Here is a 23845-nt window from a genome sequence, read left to right on the forward strand (position 1 = left end):
ACCCCCATGCGCCAGTACCAGGCTCCTAGAACGCTCGGGCAGCCGTTCAGGCCAGTACCGGCCACGCCTTCTCGCCATGGTCCCCCTCTCGTCGCGGTTGCTGATGCAGCGGGGCCGGCCCAAGTGTGACCGGCTTGGGAAGATCCGGAGCCTAGAGTAAGGGCTGGGATAGGTGCAAAGCTATGTCCGCATGTCCAGGGTCACATAGCCCGCCACCAGGGCTTGTCTGGGCTGCCCGGTCCTGGGTCCCCGGGGGTCGGGAAGATAGATTGGGGCCCTCCTGCACCCTCTGCCCAGCCCCCTCGGTTCGCAATCGCCCCCTCGCCAAGCGCCTTCCTCTAGTTATGAGATGGACCGGACTGCTGTTCGACCAGTGTGCGGGTTGGGTCCCCAGTGGCCTTACTGCTGAAGAGTGGAGTGCCCGGGCTGCTAGGGAGACAGAGTGGTAGAGAGGCAGTGTTGAGATAGTTAGAGAGGGCGTGAGGTGCACAGAGGAGCCCCCAAAAGTTCGGGGAAAACATCCTGGAGGGGGCCACGCTCAGCTGAGCCCTGAAGTATTGCAAGATTGCAAGTAAATAAAAGGAGACGGGGAGGCTGTGAATGCCCCAGAAATGTGAAGAGAGAAAACCTGAGGCTGGCAGGGCAGCCGGGGGCGTGGGGTGAGAGCTGCTTGGTCCCTGAACCCTCCACATCTGCCTCCCTTCCCCCCTCAACCTCAGCCTGTCAGGCCTGAAGCTGCGCTCTGAACACTTGGACCCCAAGCTCCTGTGCCGCCTAACTCAGCTGCAAGAGCTGGACCTGTCCAACAACCAGCTGGACACGCTGCCCGCCAACCTGGGCCTGACGCACCTGCGTGTCCTCCGCTGTGCTAACAACCAGCTGGGGGATGTCACTTTCTTGTGCCAGTTCCCACAGCTGGAGGAGCTTAGTTTGGAAGGCAACCCCTTCCTGACGGTGAGTGGTCACCACCCCTGGCCCAGTGCACGGGCCACCAGTCAGTTGAGCTCCGACGGGCAGCCTCTGAGCCATGGTTCCCTCATCTCCCAGGTCAGCGACAATCTGAAAGTCTCCTTTCTTCTGCCCAAGCTCCGTAAGGTCAATGGCAAGGAGGCATCTTCGACTTCCTCTCAGGTGGAGAACCTGAACCGGGAGCTGACCAGCAGGGTAAGAGGAAGCAGAGGGAGGCCTCGAGGACCGAGTGCGGTCAGACGTTCGGAGGACATTGAGGGGCTCTGCCCTTAAGTTGCTTAGCCTCACATGCAGCACCAGCCTAGTCTGAACAAGGTGCTGCCTCCTCTGAGATCTGGTGCTTGGGCCATTGCCCTTGGAGGCCCTGCCTTCTGGGTTTGCAGGCAGGAGAGGCCGGGTGATTTTCGGTGTCTTGCCATGCTTGACTTGAGTCAGTTCTTCCCCTGCTGGGGCCCTTTTGGATGTATGCGTATTGCTGGTTTGTGCAGAGGCTTCTGGGAGATGAGAAGGTTGAGCCGTTTCTGGCTATGATGAGTTTGGGGGCCGTGGTGCCTCAGGGAGGCCAGGAGAGCTGGGGTGGACTCGGCCTGGATCCAGCCCCTCTTGTACCAGGTCACTGCTTACTGGCAGAAGTTCATGGCCACCCTGGGCCCCGAGGAGGAGGCTGAGAAGATTCAGGCGGACTTTGTGAAATCTGCTGTCAGGGAAGTTCGTTACGGGCCTGAGTCCCTCAGCGAGTTCACCCAGTGGCGGGTACGTCCTCACCCTGTGGTTCAGGGAACTAGTTCTGCCACTTCCCTCCTGGTTCAGGTGGCCCCCAGCTGTCCCGGAGCTCTCGGGTCTGTGAGGGGTGGGGCTGTGGGGGGCGAGGGGTCAGGGAAGGCAGCCCCCGTGCCTGGAAAGGCCCTTTCCCAACTCCAGAAGCACATGCACCCCCTGACCAGACATCTGGGGAGGGGCTGGGGGCACTCAAGACTATGCCCAGCTTCCAGAGTGCCTGGCCCCACCCAGGTGCGGATGATCTCCGAGGAGCTGGTAGCCTCTGGTAGGACCCAGGTGCCTGAGGCAGACAACCCAAAGAGGACTGTGGAAGCCAAAGCCACCCCCGAGCCCAGGGTGAGGATGTCTCTTTGCAGCTCCCCAGTGCTCCATGTACCTGCTGCCACCACCCTGCCTGCCTAGCGAAGCCACAGGGGAGCGGGGAGTCCTGGGGATAAACATGGGTGCCAGGAGGATGTGGTCCAGCCCGCGATGGGGAGGAAGGAAGCCCCAGACGGATGGGCCAATGGCTGCAAGGATTTCAGCCCGCCCTCACGCCCTCCACAGGCCGGGCTGGCAGCCTTGAAGCGGCCCGGTGATGACCCACTCAGCCTCTCTCCCAACAAGCGGGTGTGCACCTCCCCACCAGCCCAGGTGGAAGGCAGGCCCATGGGCTCTGATGGCAGCCAGGTAGGCTAGCAAGGTGGCCGGGAGGAGGTGCAGAGGAGCCCGGCCTAGGCCAGCTGTGACTCCTCTGTCCCCACAGCCCAGCCTGCAGCTGGAGCCCCTGCATTTCCTGCAGTGTCACAGCAAGAACAACAGCCCCCGGGACCTGGAGACCCAGCTGTGGGCGTGCGCCTTTGAGCCGGCCTGGGAGGAGGGTACGTGCTTGCTGGGCAGGCTATGGGAAACGAGCAGACGGCCTTCAGCATAAAGGCGTGTGGGGATCATGGGAGAACACAAGGGCAGTGTTTGCACAGGGCACAGCTCAGGGAGCGGGAGTGCATGGGAGGGAAGGATACAGGGAAGAGTACCTACAGGGAGGAAGTGGGAAGAGAGCTGTTACATTGTAGAGAGTTGCAGTCAATGTCATGAAACAAAATGTGTGAACTGCTGTATGGAAAACGAATTCACTCTGTCAGTTTTCACCCAAATCACAATAAAAATTTAAAAAACAAAAGGGGGGTATGTGGGTACTCCCTGAAAGGGCAGCCTTAGTGAACTGGGGAGTCAGGAGACCACGGCCAAGGAGGGACAGGGGGCACTTTAACAAAAATGTTTTTCACTAGGCTGACCCCTCCAAACAGGGCACTCAGGAACCACGTCCCAGACCGTGGCCACTTGCGGTGGGGAGGCTGTCTGTGTGATTGACTGCCAGACGGGCATCGTGCTGCACAAGTACAAGGTGCCTGGTGAGGTGAGTGCCGGGGCCCTGTCCTGCTGGGTGGCGGGCAGAGTGCCAGGCTCGGGGGCAGAGTCAGAGGCCTCCTCACCTCGCAGCCTTGGTCTTTCATGCTGGGCCTTGGTCCCCAGGCTTGAGCCAGCATACGTGTCCGAAAAGGTAGCTTGACACCTTCAGTGTCCGCTCCTTCCCTGCCCCCCAGGAATTCTTCTCAGTGGCCTGGACAGCCGTGACGGTAGTCACACAGGCAGGCCACAAGAAGCGCTGGAACGTGCTGGCGGCTGCCGGCCTGCGGGGCCTGGTACGGCTGCTGCACGTGCGTGCTGGCTTCTCCTGCGGAGTCGTCCGGGCCCACAAGAAGGCCATTGCCACCCTCTGCTTCAGCCCCACCCACGAGACCCATCTCTTCAGTAAGACCCCCTCCTCTCAGCCCCCATGCTCCCCCGGCACCACTGTGCTGTGCCCGGACTCCCTGGGAGGGTAGGGGCTCCCACTGGGTTGGCTGGGTTTGGCTCTGGTTTGGTAGATGAGCTGGGCTCCAGGTCCCGGCTTGACTCCCAGCCTGTTCTGTGGCTGTGGAGTTTTTTGACCACATACTTGGTTCTCGTCTATCGTGGGTTGACACCTGTGGCCCTCCAGTGTGGTGAGCAGAGGCCTGCCTGGTGAGAGAAGGCTGCCTGGTGCAGCGTGTCGGGTTAGATCAAGAGGCCCTGAGTCTGTCTCGTGTCCGAATCATGACCCTCTCTGCCTCAGACCGCTGTCTCAGCCCGGGACACAGCCTGCAGGCAGAAGCAAGGTCTCCTCAGGGCCACCTATCCCCTTCCCCATTCCCTCCTCAGCGGGCTCCTATGACAAGCGTATCATCCTGTGGGACATCGGGACACCCAACCACGATTATGAATTCCGGGCCAGGTAGTGCGCTGGGGCAGGGCTGGGGCGGGCCTGCTGCTGGGGTCGGGGAGACAGAGGGCTCAGGGGCCCCGGCTTTCCTCTCCTACCTGGCAGCCAGCTGCTCATGCTCGACACCACCTCCATCCCCCTGCGGCTCTGCCCTGTGGCCTCCTGCCCGGATACCTACCTGCTGGCCGGCTGCGAGGGTGGTTGCTGCTGCTGGGACGTTCGGCTGGACCAGTCCCAGAGGCGGAGGTGAGGCGGGCAGGGCAGCTCGGGAAGCCAAGCCTCAGAGCTGGGTGCTGTCAGTCAAGTCGGGGCAGAGCCCAAATTACCCAGCCCCGCAGGGCTGGTCTCTTCCCACGCGGAGGAAAGGGTCTGGGGCCCCCTGCTCAGCCCGGGGTTCAGCAGTGGGGCGGGGCTGCCTCAGTCCCCTTTCTGGGCTGTGATCGCGTCACCTTTAACTTGGGGCTTCACTGCACCATGACAGGGATCGGCCAGGCCACTCACCGGCAGTAAGTGTTCCCCTCCTGGCTTTATTTGTAAAGTGGGGACGAGGTCGAGTGCAGTAGGGTCTGGATACGCGAGGCTCTGGAAGTGCCTGCAGTGCACCACCTGGGAGGCCCTGATAGGGTGCTTGGCACAGGATCCCTGCCTGTGTGGGGCCCACAGCCTCGTCCAGAGATAGGCATCGGACAAAGGCGGCAGATGATAAGACTGCACGGTGCGACGAGGACAGAGCAGGCGGTGCTCTGAGTGGGGGGGTGACCTGCTCAAGGTGGGGACCCACAGGGACTCGGTGAGGGGAGCTGAGGGCAGAGCAGGCGGTGCTCTGAGTGAGGGGTGACCTGCTCTAGGTGGGGACCCACAGGGACTCAGTGAGGGGTGCTGAGGGCAGACCAGGCAGTGCTCTGAGGGGTGGCCCATTGTAGGTGGGGGCCCACCAGGACTCGGTGAGGGGAGCTGAGGGCAGAGCAGGCGGTGCTGAGTGAGGGGCAGCCAGCTCTAGATGGGGACCCACGGGGACTCTGGGAGGGAACTGCAGGCAGACCAGGTGGTGCTTGGGCTCCTGCTCTCCCACAGGGAGACCAGGCGGAGCAGGGAAGTGCGTGCACTGGGCAGGGGGTAGGGAGAGCTAGGCTGACCCGGGAGGTTTGACCACAGTTTCACAAAGCCCAGCAGATGTGCCCAAGGAGAGGTGGGCAGGGTGCCTGGGGCCGGGGCCCGGTGGGTGTTGTTGGCTGGTCAGAAGTTAGAATTTTATTTTTAGTGTAGGAGAGCCCAGGGCGGATTGTAGGGCAGGTGGCAGGAGAGAAGTAGCTCCTACACGAGGGGAGCGGAGGCCTGAGACGAGACCCTTTCAGGTGACCTGCCTAGTGTCAGCGGTGGCTTCCCTTCACTCATACGACAGCCCTGTATCACCCCTAGGGGCTACCCTGGGTCCACCTCGCCCCCTCCCTCCCCCGTCCCCCAGGTCCTGTGGTGTTTCTCACCATCTCAGATGCATGCGCTTCTCCTGCCTCCGGTGCCATGGTGCAGGCCCAGCCCACAGCTGCTGCCTCACTGGCCTCTCCAGGACTCTGGGCGGTTGCTGGTGGCCTTTCCAAGTTCCGATGTGATCACGCTTCCTGATTTAAAAACCTCGAGCAGCCACTCCCCACCGTCAGAGCAAGCGCCCCCCTTAGGCACCGCGGTCTCCAGCCCCAGCACTCTGTGTGGAAGTGAGCTCAGCTCACGTCTCTCTCAGGCCCAGAGGCGCTTCCTCTCCAGAACCCTCCTGACCACCTGCCCCACCCTGGAAGCAGCAGCCCTGCACTTTGACCTGCTCCCCTGTGACACTGAAGCACACCTGGGGACCAGCTCCCCCTCCGGGGCCAAGAACTTCCCTTCTTGGTTGCATCTGGCCTCCACACCGGGCATGGCCCAGAGCAGGTGCCGGAACAGATGGAAAGCTAGTGGTTGCTGACCCAGCCTGTTCTGCTCCCCACAGGGTGTGTGAGGTGGAGTTCACCTTCCCCGAGGCCTCGGAGGCATCTGCACGGAGAGTGGATGGACTGGCCTTCGTGAACGACGATGTTGTGGGTAAGCTCAGCCTCCTGGACCCTCGGTGGGTCACCTCTCCCTGGGCTGGGGTGTGGGTCAGGGGCTGCTGGGGAGCCCCCCGTGTGAACAGCAAGTGTCTGGTGTGGGACCAGCCCAGACGCAGGTCTCGGTTCTCCCCACAGCCTCCAAGGGGAGCGGCCTGGGTACCATCTGCCTGTGGAGCTGGAGCCAGACGTGGGCAGGCCGGGGCAGCCAGGCCACGGTGGCTGTGGTTGTCCTGGCTCAGCTGCAGTGGTCACCCACCGAGTTGGCCTATTTCTCGCTCAGCACTTGTCCTGGTAAGCCACCTGCCCCACCTTCCACCTCCTGGCGCTCTGACCCCCCCCCCCCAAGTCCCACCTTGGCCATCAACCTCCCCGTCCCGGCAGGTGAGGGAATCGTGCTCTGTGGGGACGAGGAGGGCAGCGTGTGGGTCTACGACGTCCAGCACTTGCTCGACCAGCACCCTCCACTGCCAGCAGCCCCTCAGGCCCCCACGCAGGTACTGCACAGCTCACTGCCCCACCTGTGCTTGGGGCTGGCGCGGCAATGGGGGCCTGGCCGCTGGGGAGCCAGTGCCCAGCCCCTCTCTGCCTCTTGCCACCAGATCCTCAAGTGGCCCCAGCCCTGGGCTCTCGGCCAGGCGGTGACCAAGACCATGGTGAACACGGTGGTGGCCAACCCCACCTTTACCTACCTCACCGCGCTGACCGACTCCAACATCGTGGCCATCTGGAGGAGGCTGTAGCTGCCAGCAGGCCAGGGAGGGGCTCTGCCCCTCAGAGTACCAGGGACATGCTGGTGCAGCCTTTGGGCTAACAATAAGGGTGTTTTTGCCAGTAAACATTTTTTATTAAACTCTATACTGTTAAAGAGAGGCTTGTGGCATGCTGTTTACGGTTTCGTGGGCCCCACCGCGTATTCCTGGGAGTGGAGGTGCTAGAGAGCCGCTCAGGAAGTACCAGGTGTCTGTCCCCTTCTGCAAGGCTGCCACTCCCCAGCAGCCCTCCAGGTACTCCATTTTGGGTCCAGAGTGACTCTGTTTATGCCAACATCTCAGATAGAAACCTTTGAAGTATGGCCCCCTCAGTGTCTTTGTAACAAGTCGTGCAGGTGACCTCCACCCACCCCTTAGTGGCTCTGACACAGATTGTGCTATGAGCCCAAGACCGTCCGCTTGTGAAGCCACCTTCACTTCAGTGCGGCCCAGCCAGCAGCAGCCCACAGCCAGGTCTCTGTCTGCCATACTTTACTGGGAATACCAGGAGAACCTATATATACAGGAGACATAAGGGTTACGGGTCAGGGCTCATGGGATATCTACAAGGGGGGGCCCCACAGCTGAGCGAAGCCTCTGCTCAGCCTGGCACCGGGAGAGACGTGTCCAGCGGAGGGGAGGCGCTGGGCCCCCAGGCTGAGCAGGGCTCCTTCCAGGCCACTACTCGATTCCTTCCTGCTTGTCTTTGATGGCCACCTGGGGGAGAGGAAGAAGGCAATGCACTTAGCAGAATGGCTGGGGGTGAGCCTGGAAATGAAACCCAGCACCCGCTCTGCACAGTGTAACCACCGGGCCACACTGCACAGTGTAACCACCAGGCCACACTGCACAGCAGAGAACTGCACCAGGTCAGCAAATGGACCCCAAACAGCACTGGGGGCCGGGCAGCCAGGAACCAAAGGTCCCGCCCATCCTATGTCCGGCTGCCTGGGGTCAGTCAGGTGGAGCAGAGGCTATCCTAGGCAAGCTTTTGACTTTGACTTTGAAAATCTGACTAGCTATGGACCTTTCCCCCTCTCAGCTGTGCACAGACTGAGGCCCTCTGCCATGAACAGGTGTGGCCACTACCCATGTGGCCTCCTGAGCCCTAGGATCCCACCCCAGGATGAGCTGCAGCCTAGACAGGCTTTATAGACCACCGAGGAGCCTTGGAAGAGCACCTCCACAGGGTGGCAGGTGGCTTCCTGCCACAGGAGCCCCAAGTGTGCACAAGGAGGCAGATCCCCAGTGAGGGTACAGGCAGCAGGCCATTAGACATTAGTGCAGGCTTCCTGGAGGCTTCCAGGAGCCCCGCTCTCCTCACATCACACAGGCAGAGGAAATGACGCAGGGGCCGTCCTCGGTGTGAGCAACAGTTCCAGGGGCCTTGAGAACACCGTGGCACCGGGCATGCTGGCTCTAGCCTCCCCCATCCCCTGCCAGCTGGGCCCTGGGCCCTCACCCGGAAGCGCTCCTCCAGCAGGGACAGCTCACTGATGAGGTCGGTGATGGCATTGGTGAAGGCTTCCTGAGGGCTGTAGTCGGGTGTGGTCTGCACCCGGATAATGATCTTGTGCTCCAGGGGGTGGGGGACCTTGTAGCCAGCAAACAGCACCTGTGGGTCCTTCAACAGCTGCCTGAAATGCAGGGGTGGGCGGTGTGAGAGAGGCTGTGCCTAATGCCCTGGGGGCCCTGGCCATCCAGCAAGGAGCCTGTTAGGCTGAGGCCTGTAAGCCAATGCCTCTGGGGGCTGACCCCAGGGGTCCTCTGCTCTTCATGTGTAGTTTTCCCAAAAATTTGTAGGTAAAACAGATGCTTTGAAGAAGATAAACCATGTGAGGGGCCCCCCATACCCCCACAAACCTACATCCATGAGGATCAAGGACTCTAGCTGGGAAAACGAGGCTTTTAGCAACTTCTTCCCTCAGGGGAAGACAGGACCCTGCAATGCCTCTAAAGAGGGCCCCGCAAGATGGTAAACACCCATCACATCCCTGACCGCCTGGCCAGGACATCACTGGTGTAAGCAAACATGCAGTGACCGGTTTCAGGTACCGGTACCAGATAACCACAAACGCCCCCCTCATTCCCTCCCCGTCCTCTACTGAAGCTACAGTCTCTGCCACACACAGTCTAATGCCAGGTGTAACAGGTCACTGACATCACTGCGACAACTGACGGTGAGGGGGATCCTAGCCCCGAGTGCTTAATGATGCTCACTAGCACAGAGCCATTGTCCTGGGTGAGCGCTGTGGCTGTCTGCACAGTAACTCACTTATGTCAGATAGTCCATATAGACACATGGCTGTGAACACATACGGGTCAGTGTGATGCTGGAAAAAGGTGCTGGAACGGTGGGAAGCCACGGGCCAGCACCCCGGGCACTTCCTGTCCCTCTTCTCAGCTTAAGAATGTCCTTATGGAACTGTGCTTTGCATAAAGAGCCCCATGAAACATAGCCCTTGAGATGCTCCGACCTGGAACTTACGATTTAATGATGTTTCCGAGCGTGTGGTCTTCTTTGTTTATGGTGAACAAGCAGGCATTGGGCACCTTGGTGTCCTTGTTAATGGTGATCCTGGGAAGAGGCAGAGGCAGCATATGAGGGGCAGGGCTCTCCCCTCGCTCCCCAAGTTAAACCCTGCCCTTCGGGAAGGCAGGCTCAAGTCCCTCTTCCTGGAAGCTTTCCCTGGGTCTGTTGGTCCCATAAAGACCTCTCGGACTCAGAGCAGCACTGTCTGTACACTGACCTCTACCTCTCTGCTTTGATTCTTTTCTCTGAAGCAGGATTTCTCATCTTTGGCAGGACCAAGATTGGGGGCCAGGTAATTCTTCCTTGTGGAAGACATGACCAGGATCCCTGGCCTCTGCACACTACACCTCCCCTGGCACAGCCAAAAATATTCCTAGGCATTGACAAATGCCCCTTGGGGAGCAAAATGGCCCCGTGGTAGTTAAGTCTGTGTGTCAACTTGGCTTGGCCGGGTGGAGTGGCTGGGCAGCTGGATGTAGTATTCCCCATGACGAGACTGGTAATCAACTCCATAGTGGAATCTATTGTGAGCAGCTGAGTAGCTGCCTTTGGGATGTGGTCTACTTCCTGTATAGAAGACGACTTGGGGAATGGTCTCTTGGACCCTGCATGTAGCCGTGTCATTGTTCAGCAGCCTGCCATGCTCTCCCAACCTTGGGACTTTCTATGGACTTGAATTAATGGCCTGCCTTGTAGTTTGGTAACATTGGGACTGTGTCTTTTTACTTGTCAACCTTGAGCTTGCCAGCCTCAGCAGCCAGCAGCTGAGTGAGGAAAAGCCTCCAGCATCAGTGGGCCAGGAGCAGGAGGCAGAGCTGAAGTCCAAGGTCGTCGAGGGGCTTTCACCCAGCCCCTAGAGCCTGGCACTTTGAACTTGGACTTAAAGCCTCCAAACAGTAAGAGAATAAACTGTTTCTTCAAGCCATCCCATTTATGGTCTATTCTTGTCAGAGCGGCACTAGGGAACCAGAACAGGCCCTCATTTGAGAACTACTGCTTAAAAGGGAGGCTGCAAAAAGCTAGACCACTAGTCCTGCACACCAGGGGGTTCTGGGTAATATTTAATGACACTTCCATGTGGTGAGCCCAGAATGGGCATTTTGCACACTTTAAATTAGTTCACTTAATCTTCCCTAGGAGAACATACTACAATACAGCAATAAGCCCATTTTTCAGATTAAAAACCTGGGCCTCGGGCAAATCAAGCCACTTGTCCAAAGGCACGGGTAACTGGGGACCAGCGGCCAAGCCTGCGCTGCCTGACCGTTAAATCACACATTTGCAGGCAATGAGAGTTACTGACGGCGTCACACGAACAGCAGAGACATCGCACTCGCTGCAGCAAGAAGGATGGAGGCGGTGGAGGAAAGACGAGTTGGTATGATCCCAGAAGAACAGGGCTTTGGGGCCCGGCTTTCGGGGTTCGAATACGCCAGTGTCCGGAGAAAGTTACTCAGACTCGCTAAGCCTCAGTCTCCTCCCCTGCAAACCCGAGCCTCACCACGGCCTCAAGTCTGGCAGACACAGGCGCTAAGGCTCCTACACGGGCTGGAAAGAGAAGCCCCAGAATCCGCGGGTCCTGAAAGCCGAGGGCCCCGCGAAGCTTGGCCCGACCCTGCTCGGCACCGCAGGCCCCACTTACTTCTTCTCGCCCTCGAAGAGCAGGAACGACTCGAAGGCAGGAGGGGCGTTCATCTTAGGGCCACAGCCGCCTCCACCTCCGAAGCCCTATAATGCGACTCGGTCCAGATTAGTTTCCGCTTCCAAGTTAGGTCGGCGGCGTCAGACACGCTCGGTGAGTGCAACCAACTCACCGCCCCCAGTCGGACGGGAGGACCGTGCGCCGACGCGCGAGTTACGAGAGGGAGGGGCGAAAGCCGGCCGGTCGCTCTGCGCATGCGTGAGCCTGTAAACGCCATTTGGTTCGCTCATAAGTGGGCGTGGTGGGACGCTCAGACGCCTGGGGACCCACTCTAACAGAGCTAGCCTCGTCCAGGCTAAGCTGGAACCTCCGAGCTGTGGCCCTTCCCGCCCCGCTGCTTCTTGATCCCTACACGGAAGTGTATCCTTGGAGTACGCAGCGAGAGGCGTCCGAGTGGGGGACGGAGTGTGTGGTACCTCCAGCAGGTCGGCTGGAGCCTGGGCATTCAGGCACCCTAGCTCTGGTAGCGTAGTGCCTACAGCACTTGACTGCTAACCAGAAGGCTGGTGGTTCAAACCCACCAGCCACTCCTCGGAAGGAAGATGGGGCAGTCTACTTCCGTAGTGATACTGCCTCGGAAACCCAAGGAGGGGTCGTCATCACTGCCCCACAGAGGTCGGGTCCCCTCTTCAGCAAAGTGCACCCATGTGGAGTTGTAGGGGCTCAGAAGGAACTGACCCCGTAAAGGCATCCAGGCTCCTGGGATGCTGGGACGCCACGCGTAGGGCCCTCAGCCCCCTGGATTCCTGCTTGGCCAAAAGAACCAGCCTGGGAGCTCCGATGGTGAAGGCTCAGACAACCCTCCTGGGGCCAGGAGTGGGCTGGAGCCAGGGTGGTCCTTTGGGGCCTGGGATCAGAGAGCCAAGGAGGCAACTATGTGGCCAAGGCAGGGGCTGGAGGCCTTATAGGAGAGGAGGACTCTGGGTTTCTCTCCACCCTGTGTCAGTGTGGTAGTTAAGATTGTATGTCAGTGTGGCTGGGCAGCTGGATGTAGGTATTCTCCATGGCGAGACTGGTAATCAACTCCACAGTGGAACCTACTGGAGGAGCAACGTTGAGGAAGGTCTCCAGCAGATGGCACACTTGAACCCTGCATGTAGCCGAGTCAATATTCAGCAGCCTGCTGTGTTGCCCTGCAGATCTTAGGACTTTTTCAGGACTTGAATCAGTAGTCTGCCGTGTGGTTTGGTAGTATCAGGACTGTGCCGTTTTATTTGTCGACCTTGGGCTTGTCAGCCTCAGCAGCCAGCAGCTGCCTGACTGAAGAACAGCCTCCAGCTTCAGTGGGCCGGGAGCAAGAGGTAGACCTGAAGTCCAAAGTCCAGGGGCTCTCACCGAGCCCCTAGAGCCTGATACTTTGAACTCAGATTTCTAGCCTCACACAAACTGGTAGTTAAAAGTTTGTGTGTCAACTTGGCTGGCAGCTGGATGTAGTATTCCCCATGAATAAACAGGTTATCAACTCCATGGTGGAATCTACTGTGAGCAACTGAGTAGCTAGCTGCCTTAGGGATGTGGTCTGCTTAACGTAGATAAGGAGAAGCCTTAGGAACAGTCTCTAGCTTATGGCACACTTGGACCCTGCATGTAGCCGTATCGTTCCGCAGCCTGCCATGTTGTTTGGTAACATCAGGACTGTGCGATTTTGTCGACCATGAGCTTGTTAGCCAGTAGCTGTCTAAGTGAAGAGATGCCTCTAGGTTCAGTGGGCTGGGAGCAAGAGGCAGAGCTGAAGCCCATGGTCAGGGGGTTTCCACACAGCCCCTAGAGCTTGGAACTCTGAACTTGGACTTAAAGCCTCCAAATTGTAAGAATAAACTGTTTGTTAAGGCCATCCCATTTGTGGTATATTCCTGTCAGACTGGCACTAAGTAACTAGAACACCTCCAAAGCTGTAAGAGAATAAACTCTTTGTTTGTTCGAGCCATCTCACTTGTGGTATATTTCTGTCAGAGCAGCACAAGGTAACCAAAACAGTAACACCAAAAGCCAAGTCACTGTGGCCACAGCAGCGCACTTGGCCTGGCCTGCTGGCCTGTCACAGCTAGTGGAGAGCTGGGTGATGGCAGGCTTCTGTGCCTGGAGGAGGAAGGGGCTGCTGCCAGGGCCAGGCCATGGCTCAGGATTCGAATTCTAAACCCAGCCCCGCTGTGCAGTGTTCAGGGCTGCCCTGGATGAAGGGGCCGGTGGGCCTGTTTGGGGCTGTGAGGAGAGACTCATCCAAGGGATGAGTCTGTGAGGGATGTGGGGCAGGGCGAGGAAGGCAGGGATCTGGGGGGACAGCAGCCGGGAGGAAAAGGGGCCTCTCGGGTGGGGGGGGGAAGGGAGGCAAAGTAGAGGGATGGGGACTGCACAGAGGCTGTGATGGTGGCCCCAGTCCTTGGTCACCCCTGCCAGCAGCTGCTGGGGTCCCCCTGGGCCCACTCTCTTCCCCGACCCCATTACAGGACCCAGAGCCAAGCAGTCACAGCTGATTTATTGTCGTCACAGAGCACTGTGGTGCTCCCCCCACCCCAGGGGCACAGGCAGTGGCTGCAAGGAGAGTGGTGGGTGGCCGCCGAGAGTGAGGGGTGTCCTGGGCCCCAGGAGCCTAGATTTCATGAGTGGGGTGTGGGCTACAGAGGAAGTGTGTTCCCTCCCCACCTGGGCCCCCTCAGCCCTGATTCCCGAGGGTGGTCTGTTGGTCTGTCCAGGAGAGGAGATGCCTGGAGAGTCTGGGCTAGTGGCAGGAGTGTAAGGGCCACAGGAAGCAGCCAGGCCTCTCGGGAGCATGGAGCCCCAAAGTCCCCAAGAGATTTCAGGTCAGTGATAATGGGCCAAAGCCTTGCCCAATCTGGACTTCTGGACCTCCCTGCCCCCCGACCCAGGAGACCCCTAGGCCCAGCATCCCAGGAAGGGGACTTAGGTGAAGGGCCAAGAACACACAGGGTCTCCCGGCACCTGGCAGGGGCTTGGCGAGGGTGCGCTGGCCTCACGTCTGCCGTTCCAGGACACTGCTATGCTCCGAGGGTGGGACGGTGGCAGAAATGGCACTGTGGGCCTTCTTGAGGTCCTGCAACACCTGGAACAGCTGGGCGAGGCTGTCCTTGGGGGCTGGGGAGCAGAAGGCTGTAAGGGTAGAGCTGGCAGGGCCTCTCACCAGCCAGCGCCAATCCCAGAGGCAAGAGGGCCCTGGGTGCAGCCTGAGGAGCCCCGTGGATACAGATCCTGGCCGCGACTCCCCCAAAGGGGGCTCAGGGCACCACGTGAGTCCCAGATGGAGAGACCTACCTGGGCCAGAGCCCGCCTCTGTGGCCCCCCTCAGCTCCTGGTGTTTCTCCCTGTGAGGGAAGAATGATGGGGAGGCTGGTGACCTGGGGCCCCCTGAACCCGTCAACCTCGGAACCAGCTCCCTCCCTGCCCCCACTCATTTGTTCAATCAGCATTGTCTGAGGGTGCCAGGCTCTGTTCTCCATCCTGGGGTCAGAGCCGTGAATGAGTCCTGCCCTCACGGAGCTCACAGTCAACAGACAGGCAACAGATGAGCAGGCAGTTCATGTAGAACACAGCTTCAGAGAGAAAGACTCTCGTGAGATTCAAGAGTGATGGCGGGTGCGGGTGGGGGAGTAACTTTCGCAGGGGGCTCAGGGGAGGCCTCTTAGACAAGGGGGCATTTGAGCAGAGACCTGCATCTGGTAAGGGAACGAGCCATGGGAGCACCTGGGGGAGGAACACTCAGGTAAAGGCTACAACACGTGCAAAGGCCCTGGGGTGCAAATAACCATGGTGAGGCCCAGAAACAGGAAGGAAGCAAAGGCCACAGGAGAAGAGGCTGGAAGAACAGCCAGGGGCCAGGGCCTGTGATGGGAAACTGTTAGAGGTTTCACGCAGGAGAATGAGGACGTGATCAAGCGTCACATTCTAGCAGGTCCCTCTAGGGACTGTGGTAAGGCTGGAGTGGTGGCAGGAAGACCCATTCGGAGGCTACTGCACTGTCCTGGCCATAAATGGGAGAGCTTGGACTGGAGGTGTAGCAGTGGAGGGAGAAGAGGTCAGCTCTGGATTTATTCTGAACGTGAAGCCAAGGGAACTTGCTGAGGGGATGGATGTGGCAGGTGAGAGAAAGAGGGGAACCAGGGATGATCCCTAGCTTTGCACCCAGGTAGGCGGTGGTGCCATTTACAGAGAGGAGACTAGGAGAGGAAGGGGCCTGGAAGTGGAGAAATGGGGAGCCCTACTGTCTACAGTTAGGTTTGAGATAACGTTTGGATATCCAAGCGGAGATGACAGGTAGGTGGCTGGACTGGTGTGGAGCTCAGGAAGGAGAGAGGTCGGAGTCCATAGGTCACAGATGATATGTAAAGGCATGGGGCAGACTGAGGAAGAGGAGGAGAGAAAGAAAACCACAGGAGTGTGGCAGGTCCTGGAAGTCAAGGGCATGTGTCTAGAGTGGGGGATGCCAACTGTGCCCATGACTGTGATGGGCCAAGAGCAGGGAGCGCCAAGATGTGCCCATCGGACCTGGAAACATGGAGGTGACTGGTAGGGCATGAGCCTGTCCAGACTGAGTTTGAGAAAGAACAAAGAGTAAAGATAATTCCTTCTAAAGTTCTGCAACCCAGGGAGCAGGGAGACGGAGCAGTGGTTTGAGGGGCATGTGGGTCCAGGGAGGGCTTCATGTTTTCAGATGGACTGACGGCAGAGGGTCTCTGTGTTGATGGAATGATCGGGGAGACCAAGAAAAAACTGATGATGAACAAGAGAGGCGACCACGTCAGGAGCAACGTCCCTGCATAAAGGAACGAGGAGAAGGGATGTGGCCTTGGGAGAAGATGTAGTTCATGCATGGGAACAAGACCACAGACCATCCACGTCCTGACGCAGGTGGGACGGGTCGGGCCGTGGGAAGGCGAGGGTCTTATCTTGGCTGTGCTCATTTGTGTGGTGAACTGAGAAACAGCCACCAGCATCAGGGGCGGTGGGACAGCCAACAGGACAACCTGACAGAGGACACAGATTAGGAGCAGCAGCAGCACTGCCTGAGACCTGGGGTAAAAAGTTTAAAGTGGGGCCAGCAACTCTTTCTCCAGACTCACTGAGCTGCTTGAGTGCAGGCAAGAAGTGGGTGGAGGGTTGGGTTACCCAGGGATGATGAGGCTTAACCACAGAGAGGCAGCAGGGGGGCGAGGAGGATGTACCCAACACAGGCCTCAGAGACGGGTCCTGGGATCTACACTGTAAAAGTGGGGAAGTGGGGGCAGATGGTGGGCGACGTGATCAGCCCCCCCAAGAAATCCATGTCCTAGGGGAGAAAAAAAACGGTGGGGACCAGGTTTGCTGGTCCGATAGAGCCTGGTGGAACCACTGAGACTATGGCCCCTAGCTGCCCTTCAGGTCTGGAATTGAACCCACACCTGTGGTTTCCAGCCAAACAAAATACAGGCATATGAGTTGAACATTTATCTCAAGTAGATACATTCTTTGGAGAGAACAATCATGGGAGAAGGAAGGGCTGCTTATGCACAGGGAGACAGCTCAGGGGGCAGGAGTGCATGGAGGGACGGACACTGGGAAGAGGTGACTATGGGGAGGAAGTGGGAGAGGAGCTGTTGCATTGTGGTAAACTGTGGTCAATGACATGAGACAAAGTGTATGTGAACTGCTGTATGGATCCATTGTGGTAAACTGTGGTCAATGACATGAGACAAAGTGTATGTGAACTGCTGTATGGAAAGTGAATTTGCTCTGTAAATCTTCACCCAAATCACAATATGAAAAAAAAAAAAAAGAAATTCACGACCTAAGCCCCAGAATCTGTTACCTTCTAGGGCAAAAGGGACTTTGCAGATGTGATTAAGGGCCTGGCGACAGGAAGATACTCCTGGATTGTCCAGGGGGACCCTAAATGCCCTCACAAGGGTCCTATTAAGAGGGAGGCAGTGCAATGACAGGATCAGAGACTGGAGGAACTGACCGTGAAGGTGGAGGAAGGGGCCACAAGCCCAGGAATGCAGGGAGCCTCTCAAAGATGAAAAAAGAAGAAAATGGGCTCTCCCCTAGAACCCCCGGAAGGAACCAGCACTGCTGACACCGTGAATTAGGCTTCTGAACCCCAGAACCGTAAGAGAGTAAATGTGCACACCTTCTCCTCACCGACTACCTCGTCATCTGACATTTCGCACCTAGAACCACAGTAAAAACCCATCCAACTGTTTTGTGCATTCACGCCGCACGTCTGGCAGTATGAACGCTGAGGTGTGACGAGATAGTAAGACTGGCTGTGATGGTAAAGGTTATATGTCACTCTGGTTTGGCCATGATTCTCAGTGGTTTAGAAGTTATGTAATGATGTAATTTGGAAGTTAGGTGAAGATACAGTCATTCTCCATTTTCTAATCTGATGTGGTCACCCTCTTGTTTCTGCATAATGCGGAAAAATGACCCAATCTTTGCTACCTAACCATGTCAACAACTGATGAGTGGGCATGCTGCTTGGAGCCACCAAGCTTGTGGTGATGTTACAGCAGCTATAGGAAACTGATACAGCAGAGGACCACAGACAGGTCAATGGGTGGAGGACTCAGTGGGGTGGAAGGTCTGTTAGCATCAGACACCACAGGAAGTGAGAGGGAAGGAGAGGAGAGTGGCTGGAGGGTTCTGGAGTCAGTGAGACTCCAAAGGCAGCAGGGTGCAGTGGTTAGGACATGGGCACTGGAGCCAGGTGGCCCGGGTTTGATTCTTGGCTCTGCCACTTCCTGACTTAATTGGGGATAAGAATACCTACTGGCTCAGTGTTTGCAAATTAACAAGAACCAATACATGACGTGAACTGAAGTGAAGCAAGAAGAATGACACGCTCCAGGGTGTAGCCATGGGAGTACGGGCGCAGGTGGGCAGACGACTATGACTCTAGAAGGGTCCTCGGAGAAGACAGGATGTGAATGCACCACCTACGTGAAGGATGAGGTTACCCAACAAGGGAGCAGGAGTGCAGAAGAAAGGGAGCCAGGGCACCACAGGAGGTGGCTGCAGTTGACAGGTGAGCAGAAGGTTCTAGACTGACAGTGGGAGCTCAATGGTCTTTGAGGGGGTGGAGGGATGAATTCTGGAAGTGGCAATGACAAACAGGGAGGACATTCACCACCCCTCCAGGCCTTGCTCCTAAGGCGCCATGGGAAGTTGATATTGGGAGGCAAGAAGCAGCCTGGCCCTGACCCTGGGCTCCCACCACCCTGGCGCTTCCGTCCTGATCTGCAGAGATCTGGGTGCCCCTTCCCCAATGTGGCTGCCAAGAGCAGGGGGTGATGTGCCTGGTTAGAAGGGAAGTGACCTCAGTGCCCACTCAGAGCAGCCCTGAGTCCAGTCCCCCAGCACGCACGGCTCTCCATGCGTGATCTGCAAAGGCTTCCTCACCGAAGTGTGGCCTCCACGCCCAGCAGGTGCCGGTAGGTGAGCTGGGCCTCCAGGTCATGGTCGAGAGGATCATTCCACTCCTGCAGAGTCACCCGTGACCGAGTCTTATCACAACCCAGATCTGGGGGCAGAGAGAGGCCAGGGTTACAGGCTGGCCCTGCCTGTGGGCAGGGAAGAGGGACAGGCACTAGCTGAGTTCAAGTCCGTCTTGCTGGTTGTAGAGGTGGGCAAACCAAGGCCCAGAGGGTAAGAGGGATGGACCTGGGTCCCCCAGTGCAGAACAGAACTAGGGAAGCCCAGCCCAGGCATGCCTGTGGCCCCCCAAAACACCGTTCCAGGCAGAAACTCCTGAACCACAGGATGTGGGATACATGACTGCTGAGTGTGGGAACTGGGCAAGATGCACCTTGGAAATCTGGGTAACGTGGAAGGTTACCTGTGAAGATCATGGTCAAGTGGGCCATAAGGGAGTCTACACCTTGGAATGAGCTAGCCTTGCAACTCACTGGCCTTATGACTTTGGCCAAATCACCTGCCCTCTCTGAGCTCTGGTCTCCTCCATCTTACAGGCCCTGCCCACAGTGCTGTGGTGAGGCCCCACTTCACCAACAGTGTCACTTCAGTGGTGACAGTCAGAGGCTACAGGGCAGGACAGCCAGCCCCAATGTCACTTGTAAAGAGCCACCCTGCAGGGCCCTGGAGGGGGGTCTGTCTGTGGGCAAGCACCGTAGCTGGACTGAACTTTCTACACAAGGAAAGGGAACAAACTCCCTTCAAGAGCATCGGTGGCCTGGTGGCACCCCAACACCAACAGCTGACACTCCCCATCCAGGGCTGGTCTAGAACAAGTGAGTCAGGTTCTGACAGCTTCCATGGGGCTTTGGGGGCTGAGGCCTGGCCTGGAGAGCAGGGGCTCCAAGTGCTGAAGGTACTCTGGGAAGCAAGCATTCTGCAAAGCAGCTAGAGATAAGGGGGACAGTCTGGAAGGTTCTAGAACTGTGCTGTCCAGTAAGGTAGCCACCTACTGAGGCTACTTCTATGAGGCTACTCAAATCTAAGTCAATTAATATCAAACACAATTTTTAAAATTTAAAAACCCTGTTCTTCATACTATACAAAAACATTGTTCCATACCCTACTTTGGTGAGTAGCAACTGGGATCTTAAAAGCTTGCAAGTGGTCATCTAGATACAAGGATGGGTCTCTCCTCGTCCACAGCAAAAAGGAATGAAGAAAACCATAAATGCATGGAAACAATTAGTCCAAGGGACTGGCAGACCATGCAATCCTCAGCCTATATGACCCTGAGACCAGAACTAGATGGTGCCTGGCTACCACTCGGAGGGGGATCTGTGTAGGAGATCCTGGATGGAATGAATGTGAAACAAAACTCAAAATCATAAAAAAAAAAACAGGGACCAGGTTTGCTGGTCTGATGGAACCTGGTGGAACCCCTGAGACTATGGCCCCTGGCTATCCTTCAGGTCTTGAATTGAACCCACTCCTATGGCTTCCAGCCAAATAAAAGACAGGCATATAGGCTGAACATTTACATCAGGCAGATACACTCCTTGGAGTGATCAGTCATGGGAGAATAGAAGGGCTACTGTGTTTGCACAGGGAGACAGCTCAGGGGGGCGGGAGTTCATGGAGGGAAGGACATAGGGAAGAGGTGTAACTATGGTGAAGAAGTGGGAAGAGAGCGGCTACATTGTAGGGAGTTGAGTTGCAGTCAATGTCAAGAGACAAAATGTGCATGAATTGCTGTATGGAAAATGAATTTGCTCTGTAAACTCACCCACATCACAATAAAAAAATTTAAAAAAAAACCCATTCTTCATTTGCTCTGTCCACATTTCCAGAGTCAGCAGCTGTGGCTGGGGCTGGTGTACTGGGCGGCACAGACAGAGCCCATGTCCAGAAGGTTCTTCCAGACACTCCTTCCTGCCACCCCTCCAGTGCCTGAGGCTCAGGGCGCTCCCCAGCCCAGCTCAGCTCCTGGTACCGGAAGTGGGCAAGCTCAGGGCCTCCCTCCAGCACTCACGGGCAGGGCATCCTAGCGTGCTCCTTGGAGCACTGTTCTGCAACTCATTGGGCAAGAAGAGTCCCTGTCCAATGAGTTTGAGTTTAAAGAGCGTTAGAAACAGGATTGATTCTAAGAGTTTGTGGCCTCCTCAGAGCCTTTGATGTCCTGATGGTGCATCATACACACACATCTGGGGTTTTTCCCAAGCTAGCTGTCCATGGACCTCATTCCCCCCAACATCTGGAGGGACTGGCATTGTTCAGGTTAGTTTCCCCCGTGTGGCTCCCAGCCAGGCCAGCAGGAGGCGCTCACTGGCCACATCTCCCCGTCAGGGAGCCTGAGGCCTGCTGTGGCCAGGCTCCACCCCCACCTGTCTTGTCCCTCTGGTGGCAGCAGCTCCACCTGTCCCCGCGGAAGATGCCAGGGTGGTAGGAGCCCAGCAGGCCAGTGTTGTTGACGCTCACTTTCCGCAGTGCAGACAGCCACTGGTTCAGCTCGTTCACACACTGCAAGGTGTGACCTCATCAGACAAGGGCCAGGGCCTCCCAGGCACACAGCCACACACACAGACAGATGCAGACACACACAGACACAAGACAGACATACAGACACAAATACAAGACACATACACAGACATACACCAAGACACATGGACACAAAAGAAACAGACAGAGACACACACATGCACACACACATACAAAGACATAGATACACACACAGGCACAGAGACTCAAGACAGACAGACACAGGACATACAGACATGGACACACAGATACACATCCTGTTGTGCCAAACGTGGCTGATGGCGGATGGGAGACATTCGTTCCTCATTTCCAGCCCACCCAGGCAGACCCCCAGACCCCAGCCCTGTGGTGCCCCACTGGGCCCCTGCCCACAGCCAGCACCTTGCACTGCAGGTAGGCCGTCTGGGGCCGGCCGGCGTCGTCCGTGTAGATGACCTGCATGACATGCGAGCTGCCAAAGCTCTTCTCCTCCACCTTTTCTGCTGCCCGGATGTTAGCCAGCTTGATGAGGGAGCTTTTCTGAGGCCGGCAGGGGAAGACAGGGTCAGGGGCCCGGCTGAGACACAGTCACCCTCTCCCCCACTCGGCCTCCGATCATTAGGCCTGTCTCCCCTCTGCAGTGTGGGTTCTTAGTGCCCAGCTCTCCCAGGAGTGACCTCAGCCAGACAGAGGGCAGGCAGATGGTGACAGGGAGCCCTGTAACTGGGAGGGGCGGAGCCTGGGCTCCTGGGCTCCTGGGCTCCCGGGCTCCCGGCAGTCCTGGGAGGTCTGTGACTTGGAATACCTCTGGCCACCCAGCACTCCCCAGGGACTTGAAAGCAAGGCCTGCCTGGGACCAGGCCCCAGGCCTCGCCACATTCACTAATCTCCCAAGTCACCTCTGCTCCTGCCTCTTTGGGTGAGACGCGATGCTGTTTAACAGAATCTGATAAAAGCCACGTGGGACAGAGAGCCGCTCGGGCCTGAAAAACCCCCACATCTGTCAAATGCAACTAAAATTGCACAAACCCCAGAAGACAAATGGGATGACTGGGACCTCCTGAAAACCAGACACTTAGTGCATCAAAAGACTTCATCGAAAGTCAAAAGAGAACCTGCAGGCTGGGGAAAAAAGAACTTGGCAACGACCCATCAGACAAGGGGCTAATCTCTGAAATTTATAGAACACTTCAACAATTTAACAACAAAAAGACAATCCAATTAAAAAACAGGGAGAAGAGGTGACTAGACACTTCACCCAAAAAGACATCGAGGCAGACAACAAACACAAGAGATCAGCCAGCAACCCACCCACTACCATCGAGTTGATCTGACACAGCGCTCCTAGAGGCCAGAGTGGAACTGTCCCATACAGATTCCGAAGCTGTCAATCTTTACAGAAGCAGACTGCTTCATCTTTCCCCCACGAAGCAGTTGGTGGATTCGAACTGGTGACCTCCTGGTCAGCAGCCAAGCGCTTAACCACTGCACCACCAGCGCTCCTCATTAGCCATCAGATAGATGCAAATCAAAACAAGTACCATCTCACCCCAGCACTAATAAACCCAAACAAAACCCAACCCACAGTCATTGAGTCTTTACTGACTCACAGCGACCCCCATTGAGTTACCAAGGTTGTAAATCTTTACAGAAGTAGATTGCCCCATCTTTCTTCCCTGGAACAGCTTTTTCAGGTTAGCAGCTAAATGTCTTAACCACTACATCACCAGAGCTATTTCAACACTTATAAAACCAAACCAAACTCACTGCCGTCGAGTTGGATCCGACTCAGAACGACCCCTCCTTGGGTTTCCAAGGCAGTATCACTGTGGAACTAAGATTGCCCAACCTTCCCTTTCGAGGAGTGGCTGGTGGATTTGAACCGCCAGCCTTCTGGTTAGCAGTCAATGCCTTAGGCACTACACCACCAGAGCTCCTTCAGCACTAATAGCAAAGTTTAAAAAAAAAAAAAAATCCTGGCAGGGGTTTGAAGAGACTAGAACCTTCTTCACACAGGAGCTCTGGTGGCGTAGTGCCTAAGGCACTTAACTGTTAACCAGCAGGCTGGCGCTTCAAACCCACCAGCCACTCTCCAGAAAGAAGGTTGGGCAATCTACTTCCGTAGTGATACTGCCTCGGAAACCCAAGGAGGCGTCGCTATGAGTCGGGTCCGACTTGATGGCACATAACAACAACAAGAAGAACCTTCACACACAATTGGTGGGACTGTAAAATGGTGTAACCGTTGTGGAAAACGGTAAGGCACTTCCTTAAAAAGCTGGAGACAGAAAGACTATTTGACTCAGCAATCCCACTAGTAGCTATATGTCCCAAAGAAGTAAGAGTCGTGACACGGACAGTCCCTCTACATGCACACCCACGTTCACGGCAGCACTACTCACGGCAGCAAAAAGAAGGAAACAATGTAAGTGCCCACTGATGGAAGAATGGATCAACAAATGGTCCATACACACAATGGAATACCACACACCGTTAAACAACGAGGAACCTGCAAAACATTTCACAACACGGATGAACTTGGAGGAGTGATGCTGAGTAAAGTCAGCCAATCCCAAAAGGACAACTATTACATGAGACCACTAGTGTACAACGTCAAGGAAAGGGTTTCACAGAAAATGAGACAACAATTGTGGTAACAGAACGGTCTCACAAAAGAACTATTCTTTGATGGTTACCAATGGTGGGGGGGGAAGGGAGGGTAAACCACTAAGTAGAGGGCAGACGCATCTTAACTTGGGTGAAGGGAAAGGTTAAAAAAATAAAAATACCCACATCCCCAAAGGGGCCCCAAATCTAGGCTACCAGCCC

The 23845-nt window shown here is 56.7% G+C and overlaps 3 protein-coding genes across 3 annotated transcripts in view; 1 reads left to right on the forward strand and 2 right to left on the reverse strand.

The window, feature by feature from the left end:
* The first annotated feature begins 76 nt into the window (after positions 1-76).
* Positions 77-6851, forward strand: LRWD1 (leucine rich repeats and WD repeat domain containing 1). The gene is made up of 15 exons (XM_007940145.1): positions 77-156; positions 720-954; positions 1048-1164; positions 1582-1722; positions 1981-2085; positions 2296-2418; positions 2495-2609; positions 3045-3145; positions 3333-3540; positions 3970-4042; positions 4136-4276; positions 6012-6103; positions 6247-6402; positions 6493-6605; positions 6711-6851. The coding sequence occupies exons 1-15, from the start codon at positions 77-79 to the stop codon at positions 6849-6851; spliced, it is 1941 nt and encodes a 646-aa protein (XP_007938336.1).
* Positions 6852-7541: 690 nt separating this feature from the next.
* On the reverse strand, positions 7542-11088 carry POLR2J (RNA polymerase II subunit J). Its single transcript, XM_007940156.2, has 4 exons — positions 11036-11088; positions 9349-9438; positions 8323-8497; positions 7542-7577 (listed from the first exon to the last, which is right to left on the reverse strand). The coding sequence occupies exons 1-4, from the start codon at positions 11086-11088 to the stop codon at positions 7542-7544; spliced, it is 354 nt and encodes a 117-aa protein (XP_007938347.1).
* Positions 11089-14066: 2978 nt separating this feature from the next.
* LOC103196424 (ras GTPase-activating protein 4) overlaps positions 14067-23845 on the reverse strand; it is a 35225-nt gene continuing 25446 nt past the window's right edge. Inside the window, exons 17-21 of the mRNA XM_007940167.1 lie at positions 21419-21556; positions 20884-21019; positions 18488-18608; positions 14366-14415; positions 14067-14203 (exon numbers count right to left, since the gene is read on the reverse strand). Coding sequence (XP_007938358.1) covers positions 14067-14203; positions 14366-14415; positions 18488-18608; positions 20884-21019; positions 21419-21556 — 582 coding nt within the window. The remainder of the gene's footprint in view (positions 14204-14365; positions 14416-18487; positions 18609-20883; positions 21020-21418; positions 21557-23845) is intronic.

The sequence above is a fragment of the Orycteropus afer genome, unplaced genomic scaffold, assembly GCF_000298275.1.
Source record: "Orycteropus afer afer isolate SDZICR_OR568_19922 unplaced genomic scaffold, OryAfe1.0 scaffold00006, whole genome shotgun sequence".
Classification (NCBI taxonomy): domain Eukaryota; kingdom Metazoa; phylum Chordata; class Mammalia; order Tubulidentata; family Orycteropodidae; genus Orycteropus; species Orycteropus afer.

Bases quoted from the DNA above. Each gene is read 5' to 3' on its own strand.
- LRWD1 (XM_007940145.1), top strand. From the start codon at position 77: ATGGTCCCCCTCTCGTCGCGGTTGCTGATGCAGCGGGGCCGGCCCAAG. The intron at 157-719 runs GTAAGGGCTGGG...CCTCAACCTCAG, and splicing joins GGGAAGATCCGGAGCCTAGA to CCTGTCAGGCCTGAAGCTGC. The intron at 3,146-3,332 runs GTGAGTGCCGGG...CCTGCCCCCCAG, and splicing joins AGTACAAGGTGCCTGGTGAG to GAATTCTTCTCAGTGGCCTG.
- POLR2J (XM_007940156.2), bottom strand. From the start codon at position 11,088: ATGAACGCCCCTCCTGCCTTCGAGTCGTTCCTGCTCTTCGAGGGCGAG. The intron at 8,498-9,348 runs GTAAGTTCCAGG...CCTGCATTTCAG, and splicing joins CTCGGAAACATCATTAAATC to GCAGCTGTTGAAGGACCCAC. The intron at 7,578-8,322 runs GTGAGGGCCCAG...CCTCTCCCCCAG, and splicing joins TGCTGGAGGAGCGCTTCCGG to GTGGCCATCAAAGACAAGCA.